We start from the raw sequence: 27,316 nt of genomic DNA, 5'->3' as shown, positions 1-27,316 counted from the left end.
AACATTTTGGGTTATTATACTCTGTCATTTTCCTGCATGTACATTTTCCTGCACCCTGAGAAATGAGGCTTTTAGAACTCATTTAACAAGTTTCCCTATAACAGTGTTATGCTGTGAGAATGTTCCTCAGTACAGCCTTGTGTCTCAATTATATTAATCTATTTCTCAGATTTTAAAACAATTAAAGCAATCAAAAGGCTCATGCAGCCTTTTTTGAGAAAGTATATTTGAAAAGCAAATGCTTCTCCCCGCCTCTGCACAGCTCCAGTTGACAGACAGAAAGAATTCGTCAGTAAGAGGGAAAATGCCATTTGTCACATAGGATTTAGGCCAGTTTCCAAGTGCTTCAAATAGAAGAAAAGAAACACTGCAAAAAGAAATATGACAGGTCTACACTGCTACATAAGTTTTTAATTAAGAAATTTAAAGAGAACAAAATCTAATTTTAAAAATATGACTCAATCATTGTAATCCGTAAGAACTTCCAGTCTGTTACTGGTATATTTTCTTAGCCATATGCCTGGCAATTAACTGGACAATCTAGCTCTGCCTCAATAAAAGTATTTCCTTCTATCAGATTTCCTCCCCTCTCACCAATTTCACTGGTGTTCTCCTTTGAACTTTTACTATACTCATAGGAATCAGAACTCATGACTTGCATTCCTTACTTCATTACTATATAGTTTCTGTCCCTACACATCTTTGTGTACTTTCTGTGTAGTCTGAGCATTTCAGTCTCATTTGATTTTTCAATGGTTCTAAGGCTACTTTTTTTTCTTCAGAGAAAAACATATCAGCTGCACTAACCCATTGCATCAGTCAGCGTCCTGAAGAACAAGATGAAATGTAATTCATCTTGCTCCCTTGGATACTGTTTTCATTGTCATATGCAATGGTATGCTGGATGGGACAGTGTTCAAGTGGAAGTTTCATGAGGCAGCTCTTGAACACCACTGAAGTGTTCTAATAGCTGTGACTTATTGACCGGAAGAGTGGGTAAACAAATGAGGTGTAAGTGACAGTGCCAGACCAGGGTAACAGTAATTAGCGATGTGACTCCATGAGTAATAGCAAAATTGTCCTGACCCAGTTGATGGCAATAGCAACGAAATCTTTAAAAAATGTAAAAAAAAAAATCCCCAACAGATGGGTTTTCTACCAGTACTTATAAGGGTCATGAGCACCTTTCTGGTTGCTACACAAGCCACTTCACTTGCATTCCACTCCAGCTGTGTTGGGGCACACAGTGGCAGTTGTGCTCCCCATGTTGGCCAGAGCAGGCACAGGGGTGGACGGGCTGGCAGCACTGTCCCAGCACACAGCACCTGTGGCTGCTTGGTACAGATCTGCAGGCAACAGGGAAGCTTCCAGCAACCTTCCCCTCTCTGCAGAACACCAGCACTCTGGTGGGAACCTTGCTTATTTCTGCTGTGTGGAGTTCCCACAGGCACCCTCTGCCTTGCAAAGTGCCATGCACAGTCCTGGCTGAGCTGCCACACCTTGCCTGGTGTTCTGCAGTGGTTGCACAAAGGCCCACCAGGTGTTCAATGGCATATCAACATCCTGCCTCCAATCAATGTTCCACATTTATCCCATGCTACCCTCACTTCAGTGCCAACACAAACATTTCAGAGAGCTTGGATTAATGAGAACATAACAAAAACAAATCTGATCTGTCCGTGCATGCTTTTTGTTTCTTGGAATCATATCACATATGACTTTCTACCTCTCCTGAGTAAAGATGAATGTTATAACACAGAAATCAGAGCATTTTAATGCAAAAATAGAATTGTTCCTCAGTATGTGCATGAAAAAATGATCTTATTTCTTTGATGAAAATACCATTCACAAAAACCCCCACCAAACTATCAGCTTCTCTCCAATAGTAAGATGACATGACAAATAAAAAATTATATGTAAGTTCCATAAATAAAACTAGTTGCATTTCTCTTTCCATACCCTAGCAGTGTAGGCCTCAACGGGATCCTATCGGGGTAATATCCTAGAATATAATAATGCAAAAAAAAGAAGAAAATGTATGAACACCACAAGACAAAACACATGCCCATAAAATCAATACTCTAAATGTCAGGGCTCCTGATTGCTTGAACAACTGACAGGAAATGCACTGGTTTCAGTGCAATAATAAAAGGTCTGAAGAAATACTTGGAAAGTATGAACACAGAAAAAAATCACAAAAGCAAGTGGTATTGTCTGTGTGTTGAGAGAAGCAAAGAAACTGATTGTAATAAGACACCTAGTTGTATGTTTTACAAAGTAATACAAGAGTTGGAAGGGAATGGAAAAAATATGCAAATATACAATGTACAAAAAAAAATTACTCACTTTGAGAGTTTGTTTGAGGTACAATTAAAAAGTTTTTATCAAGCTACAAATATCCGCAACCGGTTTAGGAGTTGGTTGTCCTTTAGTCATCCAAGGAAAGGAGCAATCAGTAGATGAAGTCTGGCTGATGCAGACTCCAGATACAGCATGTCTTCAGCGCTGGTTATAATTAACCACTAGACTAATTTACAACACAGTTCCTGCTTTCCTCTTCTAGATCTGGATTAAATTAGCAAGGAACTGCTGTAATTCAAAAAGAAAATACAGCTGCCAGAGCAGGAAGGTGCGGAGGAGCGGAGAGGCGTCCCCGATCGGAGACAGGGGGTGTGATCCCCGTGCCTGCACCGCGCTCCGCTGCCCGAGTGACAGCTCCCCGCTCCCGCCGGCTCTCCCAGCGGCAGCTCCTCCCTTCTGGCCAGATGGACAGCACAGCTCGGACCTGGGCTCGGGGGGACCCGGCTCGGGGCAGAAAGCCGCCTTTTATAGCCGGCCCGCCGGGCTGCGGCTCACACCTACACACTGCGCCGCCGAGCACAGCGCCGCTGCCGGGACCCGCGCCCCCGCCCGTCGCTGCCCATGGCGCCGCTGCCCCCGCTCCTGCTGCTGCTGCTGCTGCTGCTGCCGGCGGCCGGTGAGTAGAGCCGGGCCCCGGGCCGGGGCTCGGCACCCACACGGCGCTGCCCGCCAGGGAAGCGGCCGCGGGCTCTGCTGGATGCGCTGCCTTGTCCGGACCCGGCCGGATGGGGACGTCAGGTGGGAAGAGGGGTACAGAAAGGAGTGCTAGGAAGAACAACTCCCGGGAGGTGCCTGTGTTCCAGGGAGAGCGGTCCCTGTGACAGGTGGCCGGCACCCGGGCACAGCTGGGTGGGACTCGCCCAAGGGAACTCCCGATTTGCCGCTGCCAGCGGCGGCTGGAGCTGCCCCAACAGCCCGGCCGATGCTCAGACCGCACCAAGGCAGCGGGGCTGGAGAGGCGCACATTACTTCTGTAAAGTTCATCGGTAATGTACAACTCTGCTAACGAAGTTCCGTGTTTGAAATCAGATTGCAGCTTGCACGTGCAATAACAATCTTTCTATAAAGTCAGTAGCTTTACCCCTGCTCTCCTCTGGGTATTGGAGTGAGCTGTCACAGAGCACTTGAGTTACTAAGCAGTTCAGAAGCAGGAATTGCTAGGACTGAGATCGCCTACAAAACCCTAACTGGGTTATTCTGAAAAATGAATCAGTCTTTATGAATCAGTTATGATGTGAGAATATAATTAAAGGACCCCTGCCTCACACCTTCACACAGCCAATTAGTCACTTTGCAAATATTTAATTTTTTTTTTGTCTCCTACATGCTATTTACTAATCAGTGTTAAAGACTGGTTGTAACAATTCACAGTCCATTTCCTCATAGGTTTTCTGAGGTATTCATCAGTACAGTATCTGATTGTGCTAATTTCTCTGAAACTATATTATCATCCCTCTTTTTCAGATAGGTATGTGGGCTGACACAAAAAAGCGTCCTCTAATTTTAGGTTCCCATGGTAACATGGTAGAACCCAATTTAACTTACAACTACATAAAATTATGTGGAACTCCAACAACTCAAAGCCTGGTTCTCACCTAGTGCTGTGGTAGCTTGGTACTCCAACCCCAGGATATTCAGCAGGTTGGGAGCCTACTATTTGTAAACATCAATAGGCATTGTTTTAAAGTGATTAAATTAACCTCATGCTGAACCTTTGTGACAGCTGTAAGGATAAAATCCTATCTTCCAGAATAGCAACCAGCTGCCTTAAGTAAAAGATTCTCTTGCAATTTTTTTATACATTCCTACACAGTTTGCAAATTCACCACACCAAATCTTGCAAATAGCAGGATCCTAAAGAAAAGAGCCTCAATTAATTCCTAGAACAGATTCTGGGCACAGAATGGAGCAGGGTCTGGGCCAGGCAGTCCTGTGATTAAAGCCCATAAGGTAAGGTGCTTGCATAATGGGGCCAACTTAGGGCCCACCAAGCTCCCTGCCCCAATTCTACTTCCTGACCTCAGATTGCCCCTTTGATTCCTTCTGCATTTTGATCATCCTCCAGACCTCATCCTTTGCATGGGACAAACCCCAGAAGAACATAAATGAAATCACTGTTTCTGCCAGCCTGGAGTGCTCATTACAGAGCCTGGCTGCGCTCCGATAGCTCTGAGTCAGGCACCTCAGTCACCCACTCCGTGGGCAGTGAGGAGCACGGGAAATGCAATTTACCTGTTTCCCAACTGGTCCAAAGTATCAAAACAGGCAAATTTAACCTTTCAGAAAATTTACATGTGACCAGAGTTTGTGGAGATAGCATGTGAGTTGCCTGGGCAATAAAATGAGGTGGAAAAGGCCATTCCTGATGGCTTATGAAACAAGAGGTAAAAAGATAAGCAAAAACGAAGGTTTCTATAAGGCATACAGTTATTTTTTGCAAGATTTTGGAAATGCATCAGAAAGTCTGCTTATTCCCAAGTTTCAAGTTCTGAACTACTGGAGCACTATGACTGCATAGAGACATCCCTAAAGGAAATTTTACACATATTTACCATAAAAAATGTTTCTGTATCCTCAGTCTTTGAAAGAATGGCTTAAAAATTATTTTTAAACCCATAAAACAGCATATATACTATCTTCATCATCATCATCATCATATTGATAGTCTGATTGTTTCTGTAGCTCTGTGCATTCTCAGATGGTATTTCATTGCTTTTATTAACTCAGCTCATAAAGCTGTTGCAACAGAGTATCATATTCAGAGTATCTATGCCATGCTGGTTTACAACTGGATGTCCAGATGCTGTAACACAAATATATTACAGGGACAAAAAGTCTATGTCCTTTCCTTTAAGACACATGACATATTATACTTGAGCTCCTCAGGTCAGAGAGTTCATCAGAGAGTTCATCACTTCTACTTGTCATGGATTTAAATGAAGGGACTGGGAATTGTCCTAAGTTAGCAAACAATTCTCTGATGAAACCAGGAATATGATTTGGAAATTCTTATTTTCCTCTTAATGACTTGTATCTCTCCTACACCATCCTTCCCATCCTTCCCCAGTTACTCAGTTCCCCCAGGAACTGAGACACAAAAATTCTTCACTTTTTTCAGAATCCCCAAGGTCATGCAGAGCAAACACAGCTCCATTAACCATGGTTCCTCCAGACATTACTGGCTGTCTACAAGAGTAACCATTACTGACATTGAAGAGCACAACCAGTTCTCACTTGTAATGCTGCAGCCTTATTGTGGGGTTTTTCAGCTCAGAATTTACTGAACTTGTACTGACAATGAAGATAACACTCTCAATGCTATCATAAAACAAATCTCTTTATAACCAAATGGATGCTTCTGCTACCCAGAACCAAATTTTCACACTAAACGCACAGGTAATGTTCAGGAACAGGAGCCATGCACAACAGATCCTGGGCACTGTCTTAGCAAGGAAGTTCAGTGCCAACGCAGAAGTTTTGAAATGAAACTGCAATTGACTACATAGCAAGGAAGCTTTTCTTAATTCCTCAGGATATGATTGCTTCTAATCAATGGCCAAAGCCGCATGTGCAAGTTTAAACACCCTTGTTTCAACACTTCTGCCCCTACATCACATGCCCAGAAAGCAGGAGAGACAAGATCTGGGAGTGGTCACCAGTCAGGAAAGTGATGCTGCCTCAGATTCTTCGTAAAGTGCTTTTTTTACCATTCTCATACACAAACCAACTGAATTTCTTACTGAGGTTATTTCATGAGGTGTTTAAATTCCACTGTTTCATGAAATTACAGGTGCCGGAGGTCACCAGCATCCCACACATTTCAAGTTACTCAACTGTGCTGGGACCGGTATTTTTTCTGTCAGATTTTCCATTAACTGATTACAGTTAATCATATAATCTATTATGATATAATCTATTACAAAAGGTTACTCTATTATGCTATTATAATAGATTATGTGCTTATGCAGATTATATAAAAACTGCATAATCACATAGTTATTTTGTAGGAAAGTAACCATCAAAGCCTTCAACAATGAAGTCTTTTTTTCTGCTGTCTCCATCACAGGTATTATCAGTTATTAAATCTTAATGCCTTTTGGAATCTGTAACCAGTACTGGAGTTTAGGTTCTCCTCATACTAAAATATATAATTCGTTTTATTAATAAGAAACTCTAATCAGAAGCCTTCTAAAATGAATTTGTTTTGTAGCCATTCAGTTTCTTAAAATTTGCTGTAAATAGCTTGGAGCCTGCACTGCAAGGAGAGGCTGCCCATTACCATTGGGGTCTTCAGTGTGTTAGTTCAATCTCTCAGCATGACATGCACCCCTAAATATTGTCACCCGGAGTCTCAACAGTTTTCTGCTGCTTGGGATCTCTTGCTTTAGTACTGATATGGGATGGTTAAAATAGAGTTCCTAAAGTAAATTTTGTTCCAGAGAAATAACAGTGAGAATCACTTCAACAACAACAACCCCAAACAAAAGCAAACAGGAAAATAACCAAACCCCACCTTTCTCATTGCCCTGGAAAAAACTCCAAGCACCCATCCATTTCCCTGCCCTACATCCACCACACCATCCCCACCTGTTATTTGGCTGCTTTGTCTAAAAATGAGGAAAACCAAAACCCTATCATAAAGGACCTTTTCCTTCCAATGTAAAGCACTACATTCTACAAAATAATATGGGCAAAATTGCACGTTATGGTAAAGAGAAAACACTGCAACCCTGGGGCAGCTAATCTTAGCAACTGGGTGGGCCTGGGCCACAGAACACATGCTGGCCCTCAGCAGCTGGAAGACTGGAAATGACTGGTCTGCCATTGTACACTGCCTCCATGGCAGGAAAGCACTGCAGCTGTTCTCAGGGTCCAGTATTCTGCTCACTATGGACTGGGGACAAAGGGACTGGGTCATGCAGCGTGGCCCCAAAGTGTCAAAAATCAAACTGGATTATTTTCAAGTACTATCATTTATTATCAGATCTTTAAAAAACCCAAACAATCCGAACTATATCATATTTGCATGTTGGATTCAATAACAGTTTTTCTTGCAGTTTCTAAAGGCACCGTTGGGGAAGGCCGTGTGAGAAGTCGAAGGGGAATTCTGGAGCTGGCCGGAGCCATCAGGTGCAGCACGGGGCGCTCGCCCTTCGCCTACCTGCGCTACGGCTGCTACTGCGGCCTGGGGGGAAAGGGATGGCCCATGGACAGAGTGGACTGGTGAGATAACTGTTTGTCTGAATGATTCAGTGCTGAATGCAGATGACAAATGAAAGGACTAAAATATAAATGAGGCCTATTTGAAAGAGGGAACTGAATTTAAACACAGGTCAGATCGCTAAGAAATTCTGAGGCACTCAAATTGTGTTGCTGTAGATCTACACAATCTTGCCTTTAATGCAAATTCTCATTGCATTAGTACAGGATTCACAGTACAACTGAGTTTCTTTGCTGTTGTGTTTCAGCAAAGAGTTAAATAACTGAAGTATTGTTGGAGAAGCTTTAAAGTTCAAACATTGAAGCTATCTAAAGTAAAAATTAAAAAAAAGGCAATAAAAAAATATTTTGATTTTACTATCTTCCATTAGATTAGACAGTTCCATTCCATTATTAGTATTCAAAATAATACATAAGAATTATGCAAAATTCAACCTGCTGAAAAATAATTCTAAAACCCAAATCTTTCAATTTAGCACTAAATCACAGCATAGTGACTATCATCAATGTAACTTATAATTGAACATTAGCTGACAAGAAGATGATTTTGGGTTTTGTTCTGGTTTTGTTGTTGTGTGCTTTGGGACTTTTTTAAAGTTTCTATGCATGAAAGGGAGTTACTGAGCTGTGTTGTTCAACTGTTATGTACCACAGGATCTTTACACAATGATTTGTGGGGAATGACCAGGTAATTACTTAATAAGCACAGGAAAAACAGTAATTGCAAAGTGAGAGCTCACAGCATTAACTTTTCCTTTTGCAGACACAAGTTCCTCAGGCAACCTAAACACCATCTACCTATTGCAATCTGATGGTTTTAGTCTGCTGGGAGGAAAATGAATGAATGAATGAATGAATGAATGAATGAATGAATGAATGAATGAATGAATGAATGAATGAATGAATATTTTGTGGATACACCCAGTTCTTCCAGCAAGTCAAAAAGAAAGGATGTCATTAGTTTGCAGCAAAAACTTACAAGCTGCATCATTTCAGGTTCTTGTTACCTCCTCTCCTTGCTTTTCTGGGCTTGCAATGATTCCACAGCAGAGACACTACACCAGCATACTTTAATGCCTTTTTTAAGCATTAAATGCCATTAATTCTTATCTGTACTGTTCAGTTTCACAATGTCAATAGAAAGCCTAAAAATTCTTTATGCCAATTATGACAAGAACAATTTTGAAACAATAATTATGAGCAACTTTCCAAATTTTCTGATAATAATGAGATAACAGTTCATTTTGTGGAAGGGGCTAGGAGAAAAGCATACTCACATATAACTGAGAATGGTCTGAAGATTCAACTAGCTCAATGTACATCAGACATTTTTCTCATCATTTTTTACATGAAAAAGTAGTAATTTTTTCCAGGTGATCTATTAAACCATTACCCTGGTTTGGTTCCTGAGCAGGTAATGCTTGTACACTTACTATGTTGAGTGTTTTATTATTCCACAGCTGTAGTAACCCACTGATAAACCTCACCAGACTGTGTGACCATAAATCACTATCTCTGTTCCTCTCAGGTGCTGCTTTCACCACGACTGCTGCTATGGGAGGGCAGAACAAGCAGGGTGTCAGCCAAAGACTGAAAGTTACCACTGGGAATGCAAGGACAATTCTGCTGTGTGTGGTGAGTGAGCAATCGGGAGTTTTTTGGTGTTGGATTATTTGTTTGGTTTGTTTTTTTTCTTAATTCTACTAATTATCTCTTTAGAAAGGTATTTTCTTAATTAACTGTAGAACTGTTAGTTTACCATCCTTCCTTTTGTAACTTTTTTTGCCAGGATATACTGTGCCTCCAGAAAGCACACCTAAACCAATCAACTGAATGCAGCTTCTTTTTCTTAATCCTCCCTCTGACTGACATAAGGAAACAAAACTGTGAGCTAGAAGCATCTATTACCTTTCCAGGAAACACAAGCACAACCATCCTTTTACTCAGCATTTACATTTGCTGAGGAACCCATGTTATGCTACTCCCTGCAAGTCTCCAGCTGGAGAGCAACTATAAACAGAGATAGGAAAATTGTAACAGTTTAAAAAGGATGTTTTCCCTACTTTAGCAGAAAATATTCCCCACTATTTGTAAGTTTATAATGGATGTGGTTTTGGCATATTTATCCCTGATCAGTTGCACTGATGGCTGCAATTTATGAATGAATTCATAATTACAGGTTACAGTTTCAAACAATGAGGTAATAAAATATTTGATGAGTATGTTTATTTCTGGAAGTTAAATTAACAAATATTAATTTGAAAATATTTACATGAGACAAGTGTACAAATTGCAACAGATTGCTGACCACATCCTGATAAATTTTGTTGGATTGTTCCAAAATAAACTTGCCATGTAAGGGAAGCACAAAGAAATCACAAAGAAAGAAAAACCCCAAAAAATGCTTAACAGGAAAAAGCAGCTTTTCTTTTGCATTATTTTTTCACAACTCCCAAAGTTTTAGCGAATGCTTTTCAATATACTCAAAGACTCATTGAAACTGTAGCTTCTCACAAGCCCCCAATATTTACAGGGGTTTTTTTCTTGTTTCTGTCACATTTTTATATTGGTTTTTTGTTTGTGTGCTGTTTGGGATTTTGTTTGCTTGTTTTGTTTTTAAAATCAGATGCTCAGTCAGTTACTTTGGATATAATTTTATGCTTCTACCTAGAATGCAAATGAGCTTTAAAAAATTGGTTATTATTTGCACTACAGAAATGTAAAAACCCTTACATAAATTAGTTTAAAACAAGTTTGAGTTTCTGACTACCATGGTTTAAAGGCAACAGTTGGCCATTTACAGAGAACACAAAACCCTCTCATTTCATACTCAGTTTAGAATTTGCCTGACCTGAAAACAAATGAAAGTTTGGACATGACTTCCTTTCCTCCTTCATATTCAGTCTTTACTTTGCCCAAATGTCTACCTCATTCAGAATCTCTACTTGCTCATATCTTCCCCTACTCCAGATGGACAAAACATCTTCTCTCACACTAATTAATCACATTACAGTCCACCCTGATTTGGCTGTAAAGATTTTGCTCCTGACAATATTCAAAATACTGGCCAAGATATCAGGCATGGTGTGAGGAAACCAGTCCCTGGCATAGCATGGGGAAGATAAAATCTGGAGCAATACCAGGAGAAGAACAGAAGAAGCAATAGTTCTCAGTTAACATGTTTTCATTTTTTGTCCTATCATGTTGTTCATGCTACCTGTGCTATTGAGTAGCTAGCTGCAGCATAAACACGTTTACATTAAGAATACTTCCCTTTCATGGCAGAATTTGAGTTCATTCACAAAACTGAACACTTGTTCTGCTCCTGGACAAATCTCAAGCAGTGATTTGGCTAAGCTTTTAAAATGGTAAACACTCAGACAAAATGTAATCAAGGATTCTTCAGTTTACAGACAGTTACAGAGAGAAAAAAACCACACACTTCTGGGTTGGCACACTGAATCCAAAATACATTGCTGTAGAAGAAAATGTTCATGCCAAGAAGAAACACTCATGCCAAGAAATCTGTTAAGTTACAACACTACAGTTATAAAACAAACATGACAAGACATGGATTAATCACACAAACACAGTTTTCCTAACTTCTTACTGAACCCCTTAATAAAAAAAGGTGGGCAGTTTAGGCTGGACATGGAACACCTTTGCATGCCATGTATACATCCCATGTATTAGTTTTAATGCTATATCCTAGAGTAGATTATAAAGGGTATGTGAATGGAATATCTTCCCAAAATCAAGTTTCACTAGAGCAAGAGGAAAGGCAGGGAGGACCCCATACCACTTTCTAAAGAGAGATCAGTTATCAGAGTCCCTTTATTAAAAAAATTAGAAGAGTATTTAAGACTTTATCTGGCTGTTGTATTTTCACCTGCCAAGATCAGTGATTACTGACTGATGCAAAGCTTCCAGTCTTACCAAAACTCAGTACAGCTCCTATTGCACTTGAAATGTAAGGCATTTGTGCTGCAAATATGGAACATGAGGGAGCAATTCTTGGTATTCCATTGGGGATTTTTAATTTCTTCAGACTAATATCAAACTCACTGTGTTTTCTTTCAGACTCACTAGAAGATAAATGTCAAAAAATGGCATGTGAATGTGACCGTGAAGCTGCCAAATGTTTCTCTAAAGCTCCCTACCACAGAAAATACCTTTTGTGGCCAGACTTTTTGTGTGGTGAGATTCAGCCTTTGTGTAGGTATCAGATACATGACTACTGAATATATTTAAATCTAAAATGACTTTTTTTTGGCCACAGTAATGACAAGAAATGATTTTCCCCTTTCTTGATACTCTTTCATTCCATCTCAGCCTCTCCACCTCAAAATGGGCAAAGTAAACATTTTTCCTGTTATTTATTTTCTCCCATGCACTAATTATCGATTAAATAGAAATCTGAGTTTATCAGCTTAAGGAGTAACTGACAATATTAATTTTTGTTTCATTCAGATTCACAGATTTTTCAGATTGATAATATCATTCACTATGAACTTTTTATCCCCCCTCCACTGGCTATAAGATACAAATCAAACTTCTCCACTAACAAATCTTAGCATTTGTTAACTTTGAACTGACTGGAAAAAGCTCATGAAGTGACAGTGTCAGCACAAAGAGCCCTCTCATCCACATTAAACACTTACTACAAAGCCTAATTGAAGTGTTGAATTTCATTCACTTGGAGTAATGCTACCTGCATTGAAGAATCATTTTTTTCTAGCATTTACTTTTTAAATTGAGTTTTCTAAACAGCTGATTATTTGATAAGGCTCAAACTCCTTACTCTGTGTACAACCTGAATTTCCTGCAAGCACAGGGGGGAATTCTACCCTTAGAACTTTAGAGCCAGATTTAAAAATGCAAATGCAAACCATCACCAAAACAGAAACATGAAAAAATGCAGAAGTTGTTGGGACCAACTGGCTTTCTCACAAGTGTTTGATCCTGCACAGCAAGAGTTTATGAAGCTCAGAAGTATATACACCTCATCAGGATGTAAAGCTGGTTTTAGCTACGGTCACTTCACAGACATTTTTAACCCTTTGGGAAGAGAAATCAGTACCCTGAACTGATGAATAATACACTGGTTTGTACCTGCTGATTTGAAGAGTTATAGATCCAGGAATGTTTTATGTCTACTTTCACCCACCTCAACTTACTCGAAGATGCAGGGCTAAAGAACAGGTTTGCACAAGTCAAAGCTAATGACATGTACTTCAATATTAAAAGAAATAAATAAAATCAAAACCCAAACAAAAATCAAACCTATAGGAATAGTGAAGATTTCAAGAGAGATCTTTAATAATGAAAAATATTCATAGGCAAATTTAATTCACATTACTGACACAAATGAAACAAACAAAAAAAAAAAACAAACCAATGCAGACTACAAGGGGACAAAGTTCTTGAAAAAAAATCTTACCTTTTGATTCAGTCAAAGGAACATACATTAACAAATGTCAATCCTGCTTACACAAATAACTTTCCAGTCAATATTTGCTCACAGACATAGATACACACGTTATATTGCCATAAGTAATTACAGTGTCAGGTCACTTTTCCAAAATAGTCCTTTTTAAGAGATGTTTAAGAATTAGCAACAGAATTCAAGAAGAGAGAATGAAAGGAGTTATTGATGAAGTCTAACTGAGCTGAATAAAAAATTTCCATGGTAATTATCACAATTTCCAAGACACAAGAAAATTCAAATAGCCTTTGCCTTCAAGTGCAGGAATTTTGGAACAAACTCTACTGTGAGACTGTATAGGGGAATCACAATGCTACATGTAAAGGAGACTGAGATAAATGAAGTTCTTTCAACATCAAGCCTATCCAGGAAGGGCATTCCTTTGGCAAACTGAAGTTGAGGAACACAGTGCTGGTATGAAATGCTAAGTTTAAAAAGAGAAACAAAGAAATCACTGTAGCAGCACAGAAGACACTGACTTTAAGGCAGGCTTGAAAATACTCAGAATGCTCAGGACAAAATAAAGAAATTTATCTGATACAAATAGGGTGAGATGACTGTATGAGTTTTACATGGCTATACAGGAATGTGCTTTTTTTTTCCAACAGAAATTTCATTTTTCCTTCATCCTCCAATTTGGAATTGGCTGGTTTAAGAGTAACTTATCTTAAAGCTTTTTCATATGTTTAAAATAACATAATCCACGATTTTCACTGCCACATACATAAAGAAGAAAAACAAAGTTTATTCAAAATGTCCATTTTTAGAAGCTAAACAGCTCAAGAGTTCCAATGCCAATCACTGCACTTGTGTCTCCAGACGCCTTATTTCTGTAACCACAAGATCAATGTTTATAACTGGGTTAAAATACAAGGCCCAGTAAAACAAACAATTGCAGACAAACTGAGGAATAAAAGGCCAAAAAATGGCAACAAAAAGTCCCTGGGTTGAGACTTTCCAGAAATGTCTCCACATTCTGTGAGGAATAGTCCTGTGAAAAAGGAAAGGGAAAGGCTTAGAGGAACTTTCTGGTTTGTTTTCACCCAGCTGTAAGAAAACCTAACAGGTGCTACAGCTTTGCATTACTTAGCCCTTCCTCGGGTACCTGTAAAAAACACCCTTTTGCACTCCAGGAAAAACTTCCCTAGAACCCAGTAGCAGCACATCTGAAGAGGAAGCACTGTCAGTGCACTTAGACCCCAAAGCCCAGCAGGTACCAGTTCCCACCACAGCTCAGCCCAGCAGGTTCCAGCGCCACACCACAGCTCAGCCCAGCAGGTTCCAGCGCCACACCACAGCTCAGCCCAGCAGGTTCCAGCGCCACACCACAGCTCAGCCTCAGGATGTCCCCCTGCTCCTGTTCTGGGCACGCTCTGCCCTCTACTGGCTGGCAAAGGGAAAACCCAGTGCACACCAAAACAAGAATTTCTCCCATACCATTTCCAAATGTCACACCAACTATGAATGTTAATATGTTTGAATTAAGACTGAGGTAGGAACAGAAAACAGAAATTCTGATAAATTATCAGAACTAGTATCAGCATAACTGAATTTATTTATGATTCTGAGGACTCGTCCCATAATAACTACACTGTCTCATGACTAAATTCTAATGCATTTGGTTCTCAGCTGACAGTTAATACCATAAGAGGCAGTTCTCAAGGTAAGGTTTAATATATCCCACTGTTTAAGAACATGCTTGTTGCTGTTTCCATATTTGCTACATCTGATGAGTAAAACCATCTCTAAGAAACCCTTGGAAGCATGCACAGAAATAAAGGTATTCAAGAGCAAGCAGTAGCATATGTGGGAATGCAGATTCAGATGTTATTAACCTCAGAGTTTGGGTTAGACACTCATTCCAGTGAGCAACTGTGAAATTGTAAAGCTGTTACTTTCTAAGGCTGTGTACTTCCCACCCTTTTCCACAAGCTCTGTAAGACTTACTTCAATTCTCTTCTTGACCACAGCCTCCAAAAGGAGAATAATTCCAGAACAGAGAGCAACATGGCATTTACAATTATAAATCTTGAGGTCCAGTAATGCACATCTAGCCAATCCCAAGCAAATTCAGCTATCAGCTGGTATGGCAAAAATAAATACTTTACAGTGAATTCTCTCCATTGCCTCCAAGAAGGATCTTTAAGGTCCTGTAATTAGGATAAAAAGACTGTTAATCAATTTTCTGTTAAGCTTACTTAATACTGGCTTATTTCCACTAGTCTTTTGTTGAAAAGCTGGGGATTTTATACACTGAAAGCAGTAATTCATTATACTTGCTAGTAGGTAATACTGTAATGCAACAATTTCCATTAGATTAGAACACCACTATCTGTAGTCATGTGAAGTTCAGAAGAATCAGTTTCACACATTTAAAGTCTTAAAAGCCTAAAATCAATCCTATTAAAGGTAATGGTTGCAACACTGGTGATTGCATACAATAAAATCAAAGAACCACTTACTCTGTAGATCTGTTGTTTTTAAAGTCATAGTGTAGAGATGAAATGATGAATAATTACATAATGCGTTTTTATGCTGCTCGTCTTAAAATGCTTATAACTAAAGCAAGTAGCATATTTAATGTATTGAATACTTACAAGTAGTTTTGTGACAGTATCTTCATACTTGTCTTCTTGCATAGGACAAATTGTGTGGATGAAAGGTAGGAAAGCTTCTGTGTAATCAAACAGATATAGGTATAACATACTGAGTCTTGGAGAACTCTTCAGTGCATATAGAAGAAACAGTGATTTTCCTGGGTTTACAGCCTAAAAGACATCAAATTATTAAGTTTCAATCAGTAAAAAAATAATATGAAAGGGACATGCCACTTCTTAGATTTTCTGACAATCAGTTTTCAAAGGGCTTTTATTTCAAATACAACAGGTCACTAAACTGAGCAGTTTTTACACAGGTAATTCCACTACTTTAACACTCCTCCTGGTTTTAAGAGAATCTTCTTGGTTTTAAGAGAATCTTCTTTTAAAGGTATTACTTTAAAAATAATTAATATACATGACACACTTTATTTAAAATTTACCTTATATTCCCAAAGGTTCTGTGGTGGTTTAACACCTAAAGTTTTCACACATTCCAGTTCTGCTATAATAGCTCTCCTGTGGTTACTGTTCTCTATACTGTAAGGCTCTTTGGTGAAATCCTCTTCAGTCAATGTTAGGAGGAGTCTACAAAAGCAGAAGAATTAAGAAGGTAAACAGTGCCTATTCACCAAAAAAGATGACTAACAAACACACAGCTGCATACTGAAACAATAAGATACAAGGTAGCACCTTTTGGGTTAAAGAATCAGAGAATACTTTGGGTTGGCAAATTTTGGGACTTTAAAAGATCATCATTACATTGCCTATCAAGTATTCTATGCCAACTGCATCTCAGAGCCTGGGTTTTAAATTTCCTTCTTTTCCAGTTTCCTCTTGCCTGCTTTCAGCATGGCTCTTGGGTGGAACACATATGCATATAGCACATGCACATATCCACAAGAAAGGAAAGGTGCAAGGGGTGGATAATACATCAGTAGAATTTTACTCTTGGTATCACTTCAGTCTGCATTATGAGCATTTTAAAAAATTCTTAGAAAATTTTCAGGTAGCTGCCTAAGTATCTACTACTAAAAGTTTTTAACAGCAACTGTTAAAATTTCTTCTGAAATTTATTCTGATACATCAACAGAATGTTCCCACAATCTATGTCACATAGTATGGTCATTTCACAATAAGCCACCCCTAATGAATCTGTCACAGTCCAATCACATAACAGTTGTCCTTGACCACAAGGCCTCTCACCTTCCATTTACTTTCTCCAGTAAAAATCCTTCTTTGTAATGTGAAGCCCATGGGCCCAGCTGCTCCAGCCACAGTATCACTTCCTCAGCAGTCCACTTAGCAACAGGCTTGTGGACAAGAAGATCATCTTCAAATTCTCTGCTACTCCAGTGATAGCCAAGTAGAACTACCTACAAAGATAAATAAAGATCCTTTACTTGCAAAGCAAATACATGAATGATATAAATAAACACACAATAAGAGGCTCCACACGTAGAGTCTTCCATTTCATGGAGACTAGAACATTCAGGTTTTAAGAAAGTATTTTGAAGTTTTACCCACTAACTGCCATTTGCTGTTCACTGCAGTTGCAGTTCCTGACAGACAGCTCTGAAGGCCACTTTACTTACTCTGCCCAGCTGGAGTCTCTTCTGTGCTGACAATGTTTTTACTATGCATATAATTTAAGAACATTTGATTGCATGCTTAAGGAAGCAAATAGGGAAAACCAAATAGATGAAACTTACTGCTACACAAGTTAAAGCTGTCAGAACACCTGAGAAAAACCCTCCTCGAGGATTAATTCTTCCTGTGTTTGGAACTGTAGGCATCTGGTCGTTCCCATGCTTTTGGAAAGTTGCTAAGCTGCGTGCTACATCACTGTTCTGTTGAATATCTTCTTTTCTTTGTTCAATGGCATCAGAAAATAGCTTTTCAATAACATCCCTAATAGGAAAAATATTTGTCATTATACTGTAACCATTGAGGCTTAATATTCAGAAAAGGGAGTAATTATTGGATTTTTGTTTTCCAGCCTTTACTAAAGACTTAAAAAAAGAAAAGACTTAAAAGCAAGAAAAAATAGTTATTAAAGCTTAGTAAACTTAAAATTTTATCAATCACTGCCAAAAAACAATTTTCCTTAGCTTCTAAAGCTAAAATATCACATAAGTCCCAAGTTATTTCTTATATAAAATTAGAATTCAGCGTGCCACTGGCAAGCCTCTATTATTAAAAGACAACATAAAAGCCTACCATCAATCCTACCATCTATCTATTTAAACATTATTAACCCCAGATAAAGTATTATTAACAAAACCACTTGGGAGTAATTCAAGACAGCAAGTAGATGTTTTTAACTTTTTTCTGCAATATTATCACACTTCTTTCAATAAATAATTCCTATTACAGAAATTGCTACACAACTATGCAAGATCAATCTAACTCAGAATTATTAGAAAACAACCAGCTATATTAGAAGACTGAGGATCCTGCCTCTCCATCTCCCAAAAAATGTAGAAGGGAGGGGGAAACCCCTCCCCGAAACAAACCTGGAAACAAAACCAACCAACCCTGCCCCTTAATTCTGTGTGCTTGAACAGTTCATTACAAGTGCACAATCAAAGTCTTTAGGATTTAAATTTCTTTGTGACAGTTCAGATTACCAATTATCTATATCTGCAGCAAACTCAAGAAACCAGACGGCTAATTTCTGTGATTTCATTTATGTAAAAAAGACATTCACAAAATAATTCACCTACCTGAGGAGGATGTTGACTTTGGGGAATCCTTCCCATTTTTCTCTGCATTCCGGGCATTCATTCTTCTTGGAGGACACCCACCACAAGGCCAAGCAATGCCTGCAGAAGCTGTGCCCACAGTTCAGGGTGGTGGGATTGATCAGAATGTCGTAGCAGCAGTGGCACAGGAACTCACTGACTGATATCTGCCGGCCCAGGCCAGGAGCAGCACACGGTTCAACTTCTGCCCTCTCTGTTTCCCCTCGTAAAGTCTCACCTTCTTCCATTTTCCTTTATGCTTTACACAAACAGAAAGCTCTCTTAGATCTTCAAACCAGGTAAGGCACTACTTCTGCAAAGCAACATGAAAACAGCTATTATAGAAGTTTAGAATTGTAAGCAATGTGATTTATCATTGCGATACTTTTGACACTCGGATGGTTTTAAACTTTTTAAGTAACTCAGCCCTCCCCAAAATGAAACATGATCTACCTTTTCAACAATATATTCATTGCCAACTACAATCAAAAGCAGATTCTAGATGTAAATAGCTGGGCTCAATCTCCCTATGCTTTCTTCTCCCATTTTATAAAATACATGAAAGTGAAACAAATAATTCACTATGATTCACTACGACTTTTGACAGTAGCTTTAATCAAAGTACAAGAAACCAGTCAAAGAAAACATAATTTAAAAGTATAATCAGTGGATACAAAAATAAAATACCAGTATAATGTAATGAGCTAATTCACTTCATCCCTCTTCTTTCAGAGCATATGGAATAAAACATTACCAACAGAGGTCAATGCTAGACATTGCTGGGCAATGTTAAAAAAAAAAAAGTTTGATCCACCAAGTCATATGCTTCAGAATCATAAGGGATTGATGTACACACCTTGTCAGCCAAGGTCTAAACTCCACATTAACTTTACTTGTAGTTACTTTGTTAACATTACAGAAAATGCACAGATAAGAGTTTAAGACGGTTCCAAGTTTACAAAAAATATATTTGCTTGATGTTTCTACTCCATTCTCTTAGTCAGCAGTATATTTCTTAAGAAAAACACTGATCCAGATCATTCACTCATCACTCATGATATGTTAGAAGATACCAAGAACTAGACAATTTTCTTCTCAGACACTACCAAACCAAAACACGATTACACTCTCCACCTTGTGGCTCCTGCTTACACTGAATTACCAACTTGCCACCCAGATCAAGCACGAAGAGGTAAACACGCAAGCAGGTAAAGAACAGAAATTACGAAAAAAGCCCAAGTTCAAAAACAGAAACCGACAGTGAAATTAGAATCCTTAGACTTCCAAACCTGTATTTCCATGGCAAAGCACAGGCTGTTGGCTTCCTAAAACCTGAAACAGCACTTGTAAGAGAAATAAAGACAAGATTTTGCACCTAAAAACATTCTAGTTTTCCTGAAAGACAGAGGCAAGAGGTTTTCTGTGGAAAATACAGAAAAATATTTCACCGCTCAGTTTGCGCCAAGTAAGAGGCAGCAGCAGAATGATTCCCAGCTCCTCTCCAGTCTCTTCCCAGCTCCAGTTTCCTGCACTCCGCGCTGCTTCTTCAGGCGCAGCACTGCGGGTCCGGGTCCGGGCCCGCGGCGTTTCCCGGTCGCACCGGGGGGGGCGGCCCCAGCCCGATGCCCGGCACACGCTCGGGCCCCGCGGCGCTCCAGCTGCAGCCCCGGGCCGAGGAGAGGAGGGGCCGGGCCGGGCCCGCGGCGTTTCCCGGCGGGGGCGGCCCCAGCCCGATGCCTGCACACGCTCGGGCCCCGCGGCGCCCCGGCGGCAGCCCGGGCCGAGCAGGGGCCGGGCCGGGCCCGCCCCGCCGCTTCCGCCCCGCGAGCACGGCAGCGGCAGCGCCGCTCCTCCCTCAGCACGGCCGCCAGCCAACACCGCCGCCGCTCGCCTTTTACTTCAAGCGTTATCACCGGACATGAGCACTGCTACACTCCCATTTCTGGGAATACACACTTCTGTATTCGTGAGAACTGAGGTACGCTTGCTTACGGTACAATACGCACCCAGGCAGCATTCCTTCGCAGAAACTATTCAAGGTTGATTTTACAGTGGAGATTCGAGGTGTAATCTTAGGAGTAAATGAGACTTCAGGTGCTAGTTTTACTGCAGTGCTAACGCATCGTGCACAGAGACTATTCTTACCACATAAGAGTCAGTCCACACATGCACAATTACTTCTATCAGTCTCTGTTCCCTTACAGAAATTCTTTTGACTAGTCCAAAAAATTTTGATTCACTCTCTACAACGCCCTGACAGGAGGCTGTAGCCAGGTGGGGATGGGCCTCTTCTCCCAGGGAACGAGTGACAGGAGTTCGCTTTACTCTGCACCAGGGCAGGTTTAGGTTGGGCATTAGGAAAGGATATCAGACACTGGAATGGGCTGCACAGGGAGGTGGTGGAATCACCATGCCTGGAGGAGTTTAAGGACGGGACAAAGCACTGAGTGCCATGGTCTAAATGATAAGATGGTGTTTGTCACAGGTGGGACTCAATGATCCCAGAGTTTTTTTCCAACCTAATTGATTCTGTGAATTTTTAAAGTATACCTCTGAGATTATGTATTTTTCCCACTGTTCAAAACAGGGTCATTTTCTTTTAAGATTTTGTTTCAGTTTGATACAAACTACAAGTCCAGTTCAAATGACATTTCAGTTAATTATTCCAGCCTATTCCAAGAAAGAAAATAGTCTCTCATTGTTTTCTCTCTCATCCAGTTTTTTCCCAGAGAACCAATCAACAGATCTTTAGCATGAAAGAATTCAACCTTCTAGATCTGAGGAAGTGCATCTAGATCTACCTTGGTATGCAAGGTGAAAATGCAGCCCAAAATACGTGTTCTACAGTAGAGTTTTTTACCACTTTTTTGTGTCTTTTCGCTTAGTTTCACATTCAGTGTTTAGTAAAGTAAAAGAGCATCCAAGTGTTTGATAGTCTGTGCAGCAGACATGAAAACATGGCCTTTCTGTTCCAGTTATAAAACTTCTGACATATAAAAAGCCATTGAATCTTGAATTAACTGCTTGTATTGCCCTCTCATTTTAGGTGCTCCTTCTGCTTACATAACAATACACACTTGTTGAAGTAAAAAAAATGTCTAATCTGTAAGACATAGTGCTTCAATTCCTATTGAAGTACTTAATTACAGTACCTAACTGTTTGACTTGCAGTTTATTTTGTGGGTGAGGGAAGCAAAGAGTTCCCAGATTTGTCAGCTACTTCTGGGAAAATGTCAGGCTTCTAAAACAGCCATCAACCACTTTAAAGTGCCATGAACACTTTAACTAGAAAGTGTACAATGCATCTTAAAAAAGTGAGGAGTAACATGAAAATTTTGGGCTTCAGCCAATTTACTGCAAAATGAAAACATCTCTGCCATTTTAACTAACATCTTACTGGGAGCCATTTAACCATACTAGATGATTTACTGGGAATGTCTGTTGAATAAACTGCTTATACTAAAAAGGCAAAGCTTAATATTCAAGAATCTTTAAAAGCTCTCTCCACTACATCCTGCATAATTATTTATCTTTTTCTGTATGCAGAAATTACCCTGTACAATTTGTGGAGAATTTTTCATTTGCTTTCATTCTGCTGGAATTCTGGAAAAGATGCTTTATGAGCCATGTGAACTCCAGCCCTGCAGCACAAACTCTGAACTCTTCTGCCGCCCATGCCCACAGCTCCTGCCCTGCGTCCCTGTGCAGCACCTGCTCTCCGGGGCAGCTCTTGCTGGCACGGCGCCGCTGCGGGCCCATCCTGCTGCTCTCTACAGCGAGCCATCAAACAGGAGAACGCTCCTTCTGTAATACGGCACTGCCTCCGGTTGCCCTGGAATTATCATCATTAAGGCACCGTCGCTAGCAGTTCTCCACCATCCTCCCGGTGTCTCCTAGGCAGAGTCCCATGCCCTCTTCCTGGCTGCTGCTAGTTTCGTATTTCTGGCTTTGAGGGCGAGGCCCACATCCATGACATTTCGCCGCAGAACCGCGGCTGGTGTAAGACTTCCTTCCCCCCGGCAGCCACGCCGGTCCTGCGGCCCGCTCGGAGCACAAGCGAAGCTACAGAAAGCACCGCTCGAAGCTGGCGGCGCCGAGCCCGCGGGCGGTGCGGACAGGACGGTGCGGCCCTCAGGGCTCCGCCCCGGTAGGAAATGGCGGCGGCCCGGGCTCACGTGCGCGCTCACGTGCGGCGCGCGGGGCGGCCCCGGAAGCGCTCGGCGGCGGCGGCGGGCGGTGCCGGGCGGTGCCGGGCCGAGCTCCGGCGGGCGGGGGCGCGGCATGGAGGTGATCAGGAGCAGTGAGTGACAACCTGGCCCTGCGTCCCGAACTCTGTGCTGCTGGCGCTATGCTGTTCCGGTGTCCCGGCGCCTCTGCCCTGGGCTGGTGGCAGCTCCGGCCTCAGCCTCTCCTTCATGGCGAAGGGGTCCCCATTGCCCCGCTCGCCCATGAGGCGCAGCCCTGGGCGGGGAGGCGCGGCCCCGAGGCTGAGGCGGCGGCGGGCAGGCCCTGAGGGGCGCCGGGATGCCGGAGGATGTCGTTTGTAGTCTCAAGTGTGTTTTAACCCTTTACCCGCAGATTTTAAGGATAATCTAAACAAAGTGTATGAAGCCATTGAAGAGTCGGACTTCCTGGCCATCGATGGAGAGTTTTCAGGTACAGTTGCCCCTGTTTTGTCATTGTGAACTGTTGGCACTCTCTGAGGGGAGGTGGTTTGACCTCGGTGCCTCAGTTCGCTCCTGTGATGTGTCTGAGGGTTGGCTTGAAAAAGCTAAAGCTGAGCTACCGCAAAGTGATTAAACCACCTGTTACATGTGCGATAGCAAGGTTTTGGTCAGATACATGTCATGCTTGTGCTCCCACAGTAATCTTTCAACATGACAACTGATAGTTGTTGCAGCTCAAGGTGAAAAAACCAGAAGGTGTTATGTGTGCCATGAAGGCAATGGATTGGGATATGGGAGGGAGATCCTGCAAGTGTTTGGACAGGGAAAGGCAGCGCTTAGAACGTGTGTGCTTGTGAAACCCTGAGGGTACGTGCAGCAGAGAGATGCTTTAGTCGGTACTTCGCTTTTGGGATGCAGAGTTCGGTTCACTGATGAGACTAGGTTTTGTTACATGTGGTGTTTGTGGAAGTACAGTTGTCGCGTATTGCTTAAGGTGACTAAGTTATTCAATAAATCTCTGGGCAACACTCTTCCCATTTTTAGTTTGGCTTTGATCCTGCATTGTGTTGTAAAGCCCATTTACATTAGGGTATTGGTAGGTCTTGGGCTGCTACTGACATATTGAATAGGAGCCAGAATGACAGAGCTTTTGCAGAAGAGTTTTACTTCTCGAATGTCCCTATTAAAATGAGTGGCCTATTGCAGTAGTATTTTTTTCAAATTAAATAATTGTAATACATACTTTTAAGTGAAAGCAATTGCCAGTTGTTGCATTTGTTTGCTGTGGTTAATTTTGAAAAGCTTACTCAAAGCAAAATATGTTCTGCTTTTTTAGGGATCAGTGATGGGCCTTCAGTTAGTGCGTTAACAAATGGCTTTGACACTCCAGAAGAAAGGTATCAGAAACTTAAAAAGGTAAAGTCTTTACATGGAGTAAAATGAAAACTGAAGCTGCTGTTGGTGCAGCATCTTGTTTGTGTGATCAACAGGAGGAAAGACAGATGGAACTTCCCTCAGTTCTTGTCTCTTTGTGGAATGGAACTGCGTACTAAAGTCATCTTGGGCCGATAGTAAGAGGATTTAATGGGGATGAAAACTAGCAGAAGAACTCTGGTTTACTTTCAAATTACCAGCGAAATGAACATTGATTATGAAGATTCACTTTATTTTGAAATGGAGAAAAATCATATGAGGATGCACCCTGGTTATGTTTAAATCTGTACTTGTTTCATTCTTATGCAAAATTTTTCTTTTCTTTTACAGCATTCCATGGATTTTTTGCTCTTTCAGTTTGGCCTTTGCACTTTTAAATATGATGACGCAGAAGAAAAGTATGTTATTTTCTTATTTCTTGTTTTCTTAATTGAGGATTTTCTAAATACTGACAAGCTGTATTGACATGTAATTCATCTTTTCTACAGGTATATAATGAAGTCATTTAATTTCTATATTTTTCCAAAACCCTTTAACAGAAATTCACCAGATGTCAAGTTTGTCTGTCAGGTTAGTAGAAAAACAGTTTAATTTTATTTGGTTAAGGTATACCTGAAACAAACTTTAGCTTAAAAGGTAGAAAAACATAAGTTTCTGGGTTTGGGTTTTTTTCTTATAAAATAAATAAGCATCAATTAAGAGCAATCCCAAAAATGGAGCTTTAAGGGAATATCCTTGACTTTAGTTTTTAAATCTTGTTCTGTGTGTGATTTCTGGAATTTGAGATAATATTCCAAACTTGGCACGATGATTCTATTTTTTTTCCTCTTCTCATTGAACTTCCAGTTTCCTTGCCTTTTTAATCCTTTATTCTCATCTGCTTATCTTGCTTTCACTGCTTCCTAGGCAATTGCCAACATTTTTCTGGTCTCATATCTGTTCTCCTGAACCACATTTTGCTTTCTTTCGTTTCCTCTCTCCACGTAATTTGTTCTTTCATCTTTGTCCTTTACCATATTCATGGTTCTTGTACCTTATGGAAGTTGAAAATCAATAAGAATAGTAGCAGAGCCTAAACTCTCAGTGGCTTCTTTAGGGTCACAAACTTGGCTGTTCTTGGCTTTGGACTTTGTATAATTTCTTAAAGAGTGTGAAAATAACTTAACTGATGCCACAGCTACTTCTGCCAATTGTAAAGCCTTTTTCTCTTGTTGCAGAGTTCAAGTATAGATTTTTTAGCAAACCAAGGATTTGATTTTAATAAAGTTTTTCGCAACGGTGAGTTGTTTTGGTTTGTTTTCAATTTCTTTCAATGCCTGCAAAATTTGTGATGATACCTTTCATTGTTTTCTGCAAAAGAAAAAAGGCTGCCATCCATGATACTGTCTTAACATGTAATGAAGTTCTTGAATTATTCTTATCCACTCTACTGTGCTGATAGTAACTCCCTTTCTAAGAATCACTGAAAGGGTTTGCTTTCAGTCTGCAGGGATGTAACAGAGGCAAATACTTGAAGCCCTATGCATCCCTGATTAGTCTCCAATTATGATGAGCTTTTCCTTTTCTTGTTAGGAATTCCGTATTTAAATCAGGAAGAAGAGAGACAGCTAAGGGAACAGTATGATGAAAAACGTTCTCAAGCCAATGGTGCAGGATCTCTGTCATACATTTCTCCTAATTCCACAAAGTGCCCTGTAACAATTCCTGAAGATCAGAAAAAATTTGTAGAGAAAGTAGTGTAAGTAACCCTGTTTAATACCCTCTGAACTTAAAACTAAAATGTGGACAGTAGTGATATTTTCACATTTCTATTATTTCACTGTTTATAAATGCTGCACTTTTTGTTATGAAGCATTTTCTTGTCTTTTGGAGAGAGCTGTAAACTTCCAAAAAATAAAATAGTAGATACAGAAGCAAATAATCTGTTTCTTCCAGGGAACAGATAGAAGACTTATTAAAGAATGAAGGAAGTGAAAGTTTGGAACTGGAGCCATGTACAGGGTCAGTTTCTGAAATTGCATTTCTTCTAAAATATTTTTTTGTTTGGTCATATAGAATTAGGGGAGTGACAGGGAAGAATACGTTTACTTGAGTTAACTTTAGCAAAATCTACATTTGACTAATTTTTGAATGTTAAGAATATGTGGTAATGTATGCAGGTGTAATTTATTTTGAGCCATAACTGCTGCATGTAGTGGCAAAATATTTTAAGTATAGTCAAGAAATGTCCTGTATGTGTGAGCTGCCTTTTGTTACTGCTGAAGTGATCCAGATGCATTTTATAAAGAAACTTTTAAAATCTGTTGAGCTATTGGTTGTTCACAGTTGGCAGTGTGTGACTGTTTTAAGTAGGTTTCCTTCCCAAAATTCTATTTAGCTTTGGAAACTAGATATTTGAAGAGTGTGATTATTTAAAAAAAAATTTAAAAACAAATTTAGGAATAGTAGAACATGGTGAAGCTGGGGATAAGGTCCCATCACTGTATCTGTGTTGAGTGACCATGACTACAGCATACTCTCTGATGAGAAGATACATGGGTAACTTTAAAACATGGTGTAAATGCCTTTACAGTTTGGCAGCTGAACATCAGAATTCAGTAAATCTCTTCCTGGCCTACAGTTCTGCTAGCAGTGACTCTTGCTTTGAAAATCTTTCTACAAATGAACACTTAGAGTCAGCTTAAACCGGAAATCATTCCTAGGAGACACTCTGTGAAAGGATTATTAGTAACATGATTGTCTTTTGGTTTTAGATTTCAAAGGAAATTAATTTATCAGACCTTGAGCTGGAAGTAAGTTACTGCTAATACTGCCTTACTGTATATTTTTAGTACTTTTGATAAGAGATCTGGGTAAGATATCTCTACTTAACTTTGACGTGATTGATTTAGACTTTATTTTTCCCTTTAAAAGAAGACTTCTGTAATGTTCTGAAGATGAATTACATTAAACTTATTTGTGATGATTAATTTAGATATTAAAGCTTAGTATTTGTTTTATCCTATGTAGAATCGCTGAATAGAACAGCACAGCCTAGAATTATATAGCAAATGCAGCATGCTAGGTTTTTAGTGAGCAGAAAGGGCATGTGCTTATACAGATTGTGGGCTTTAACTGAAAAAATAGCAGTTCTGTGGTTGGTACTGGTATGGGTATAATTTTCTGTTGGATGCCAAGCATAAGCACTTCTGATAACTTTGTATGTTGCCTAAATCTATCTCATAAGGCCTTAGGGGAAACTCCAAGGTTTTAGAGTAAGGTTTTCACTGTTCTGACTGCAGTAGTAAGATGTGGAAAATATGCAAGTCT

The 27,316-nt window shown here is 40.1% G+C and overlaps 3 protein-coding genes across 9 annotated transcripts in view; 2 read left to right on the top strand and 1 right to left on the bottom strand.

The window, feature by feature from the left end:
- Positions 1-5,709: 5,709 nt before the first annotated feature.
- PLA2G10 (phospholipase A2 group X) lies at positions 5,710-11,960 on the top strand. Its single transcript, XM_030958460.1, has 4 exons — positions 5,710-5,757; positions 7,208-7,584; positions 9,110-9,216; positions 11,662-11,960. Exons 1-4 carry the CDS (start codon positions 5,710-5,712, stop codon positions 11,820-11,822), a joined length of 693 nt encoding a protein of 230 aa, XP_030814320.1. The 3' UTR covers positions 11,823-11,960.
- Positions 11,961-12,879: 919 nt separating this feature from the next.
- On the bottom strand, positions 12,880-22,547 carry BFAR (bifunctional apoptosis regulator). Of its 3 annotated transcripts, none has more exons than XM_030958362.1 (8): positions 22,119-22,547; positions 18,390-18,720; positions 17,376-17,574; positions 16,870-17,039; positions 16,107-16,251; positions 15,664-15,834; positions 15,014-15,216; positions 12,880-14,057 (listed from the first exon to the last, which is right to left on the bottom strand). In XM_030958362.1, exons 2-8 carry the CDS (start codon positions 18,653-18,655, stop codon positions 13,865-13,867), a joined length of 1,347 nt encoding a protein of 448 aa, XP_030814222.1. In that variant the 5' UTR covers positions 18,656-18,720; positions 22,119-22,547; the 3' UTR covers positions 12,880-13,864. The 3 variants fall into 3 exon arrangements, with proteins under 3 accessions (XP_030814222.1, XP_030814223.1, XP_030814221.1); XM_030958363.1 differs by lacking the exon at positions 22,119-22,547 and adding an exon at positions 19,856-20,156 and having other exon boundaries at positions 18,390-18,666; XM_030958361.1 differs by lacking the exon at positions 22,119-22,547 and adding an exon at positions 19,856-20,155.
- A 65-nt stretch (positions 22,548-22,612) lies between these two features.
- Positions 22,613-27,316, top strand: part of PARN (poly(A)-specific ribonuclease) — a 40,073-nt gene continuing 35,369 nt past the window's right edge. Inside the window, exons 1-9 of one of the 5 annotated variants that reach the window (XM_030958132.1) lie at positions 22,613-22,707; positions 22,986-23,063; positions 23,910-23,989; positions 24,338-24,405; positions 24,496-24,577; positions 25,225-25,285; positions 25,580-25,745; positions 25,943-26,008; positions 26,761-26,799. In XM_030958132.1, the coding sequence (XP_030813992.1) occupies positions 22,689-22,707; positions 22,986-23,063; positions 23,910-23,989; positions 24,338-24,405; positions 24,496-24,577; positions 25,225-25,285; positions 25,580-25,745; positions 25,943-26,008; positions 26,761-26,799 (659 nt within the window). In that variant the 5' untranslated portion in view covers positions 22,613-22,688. Of the gene's footprint in view, positions 22,708-22,940; positions 23,064-23,909; positions 23,990-24,337; positions 24,406-24,495; positions 24,578-25,224; positions 25,286-25,579; positions 25,746-25,942; positions 26,009-26,760; positions 26,800-27,316 lie in introns of all 5 variants that reach the window. The other 4 variants (XM_030958135.1, XM_030958134.1, XM_030958136.1 and 1 more) reach the window with 4 other exon arrangements.

The sequence above is a fragment of the Camarhynchus parvulus genome, chromosome 14 (assembly GCF_901933205.1).
Source record: "Camarhynchus parvulus chromosome 14, STF_HiC, whole genome shotgun sequence".
Classification (NCBI taxonomy): domain Eukaryota; kingdom Metazoa; phylum Chordata; class Aves; order Passeriformes; family Thraupidae; genus Camarhynchus; species Camarhynchus parvulus.
Note: the sequence above shows the minus strand (reverse complement) of the source record. Positions and strands in the feature narration are given on the sequence as shown.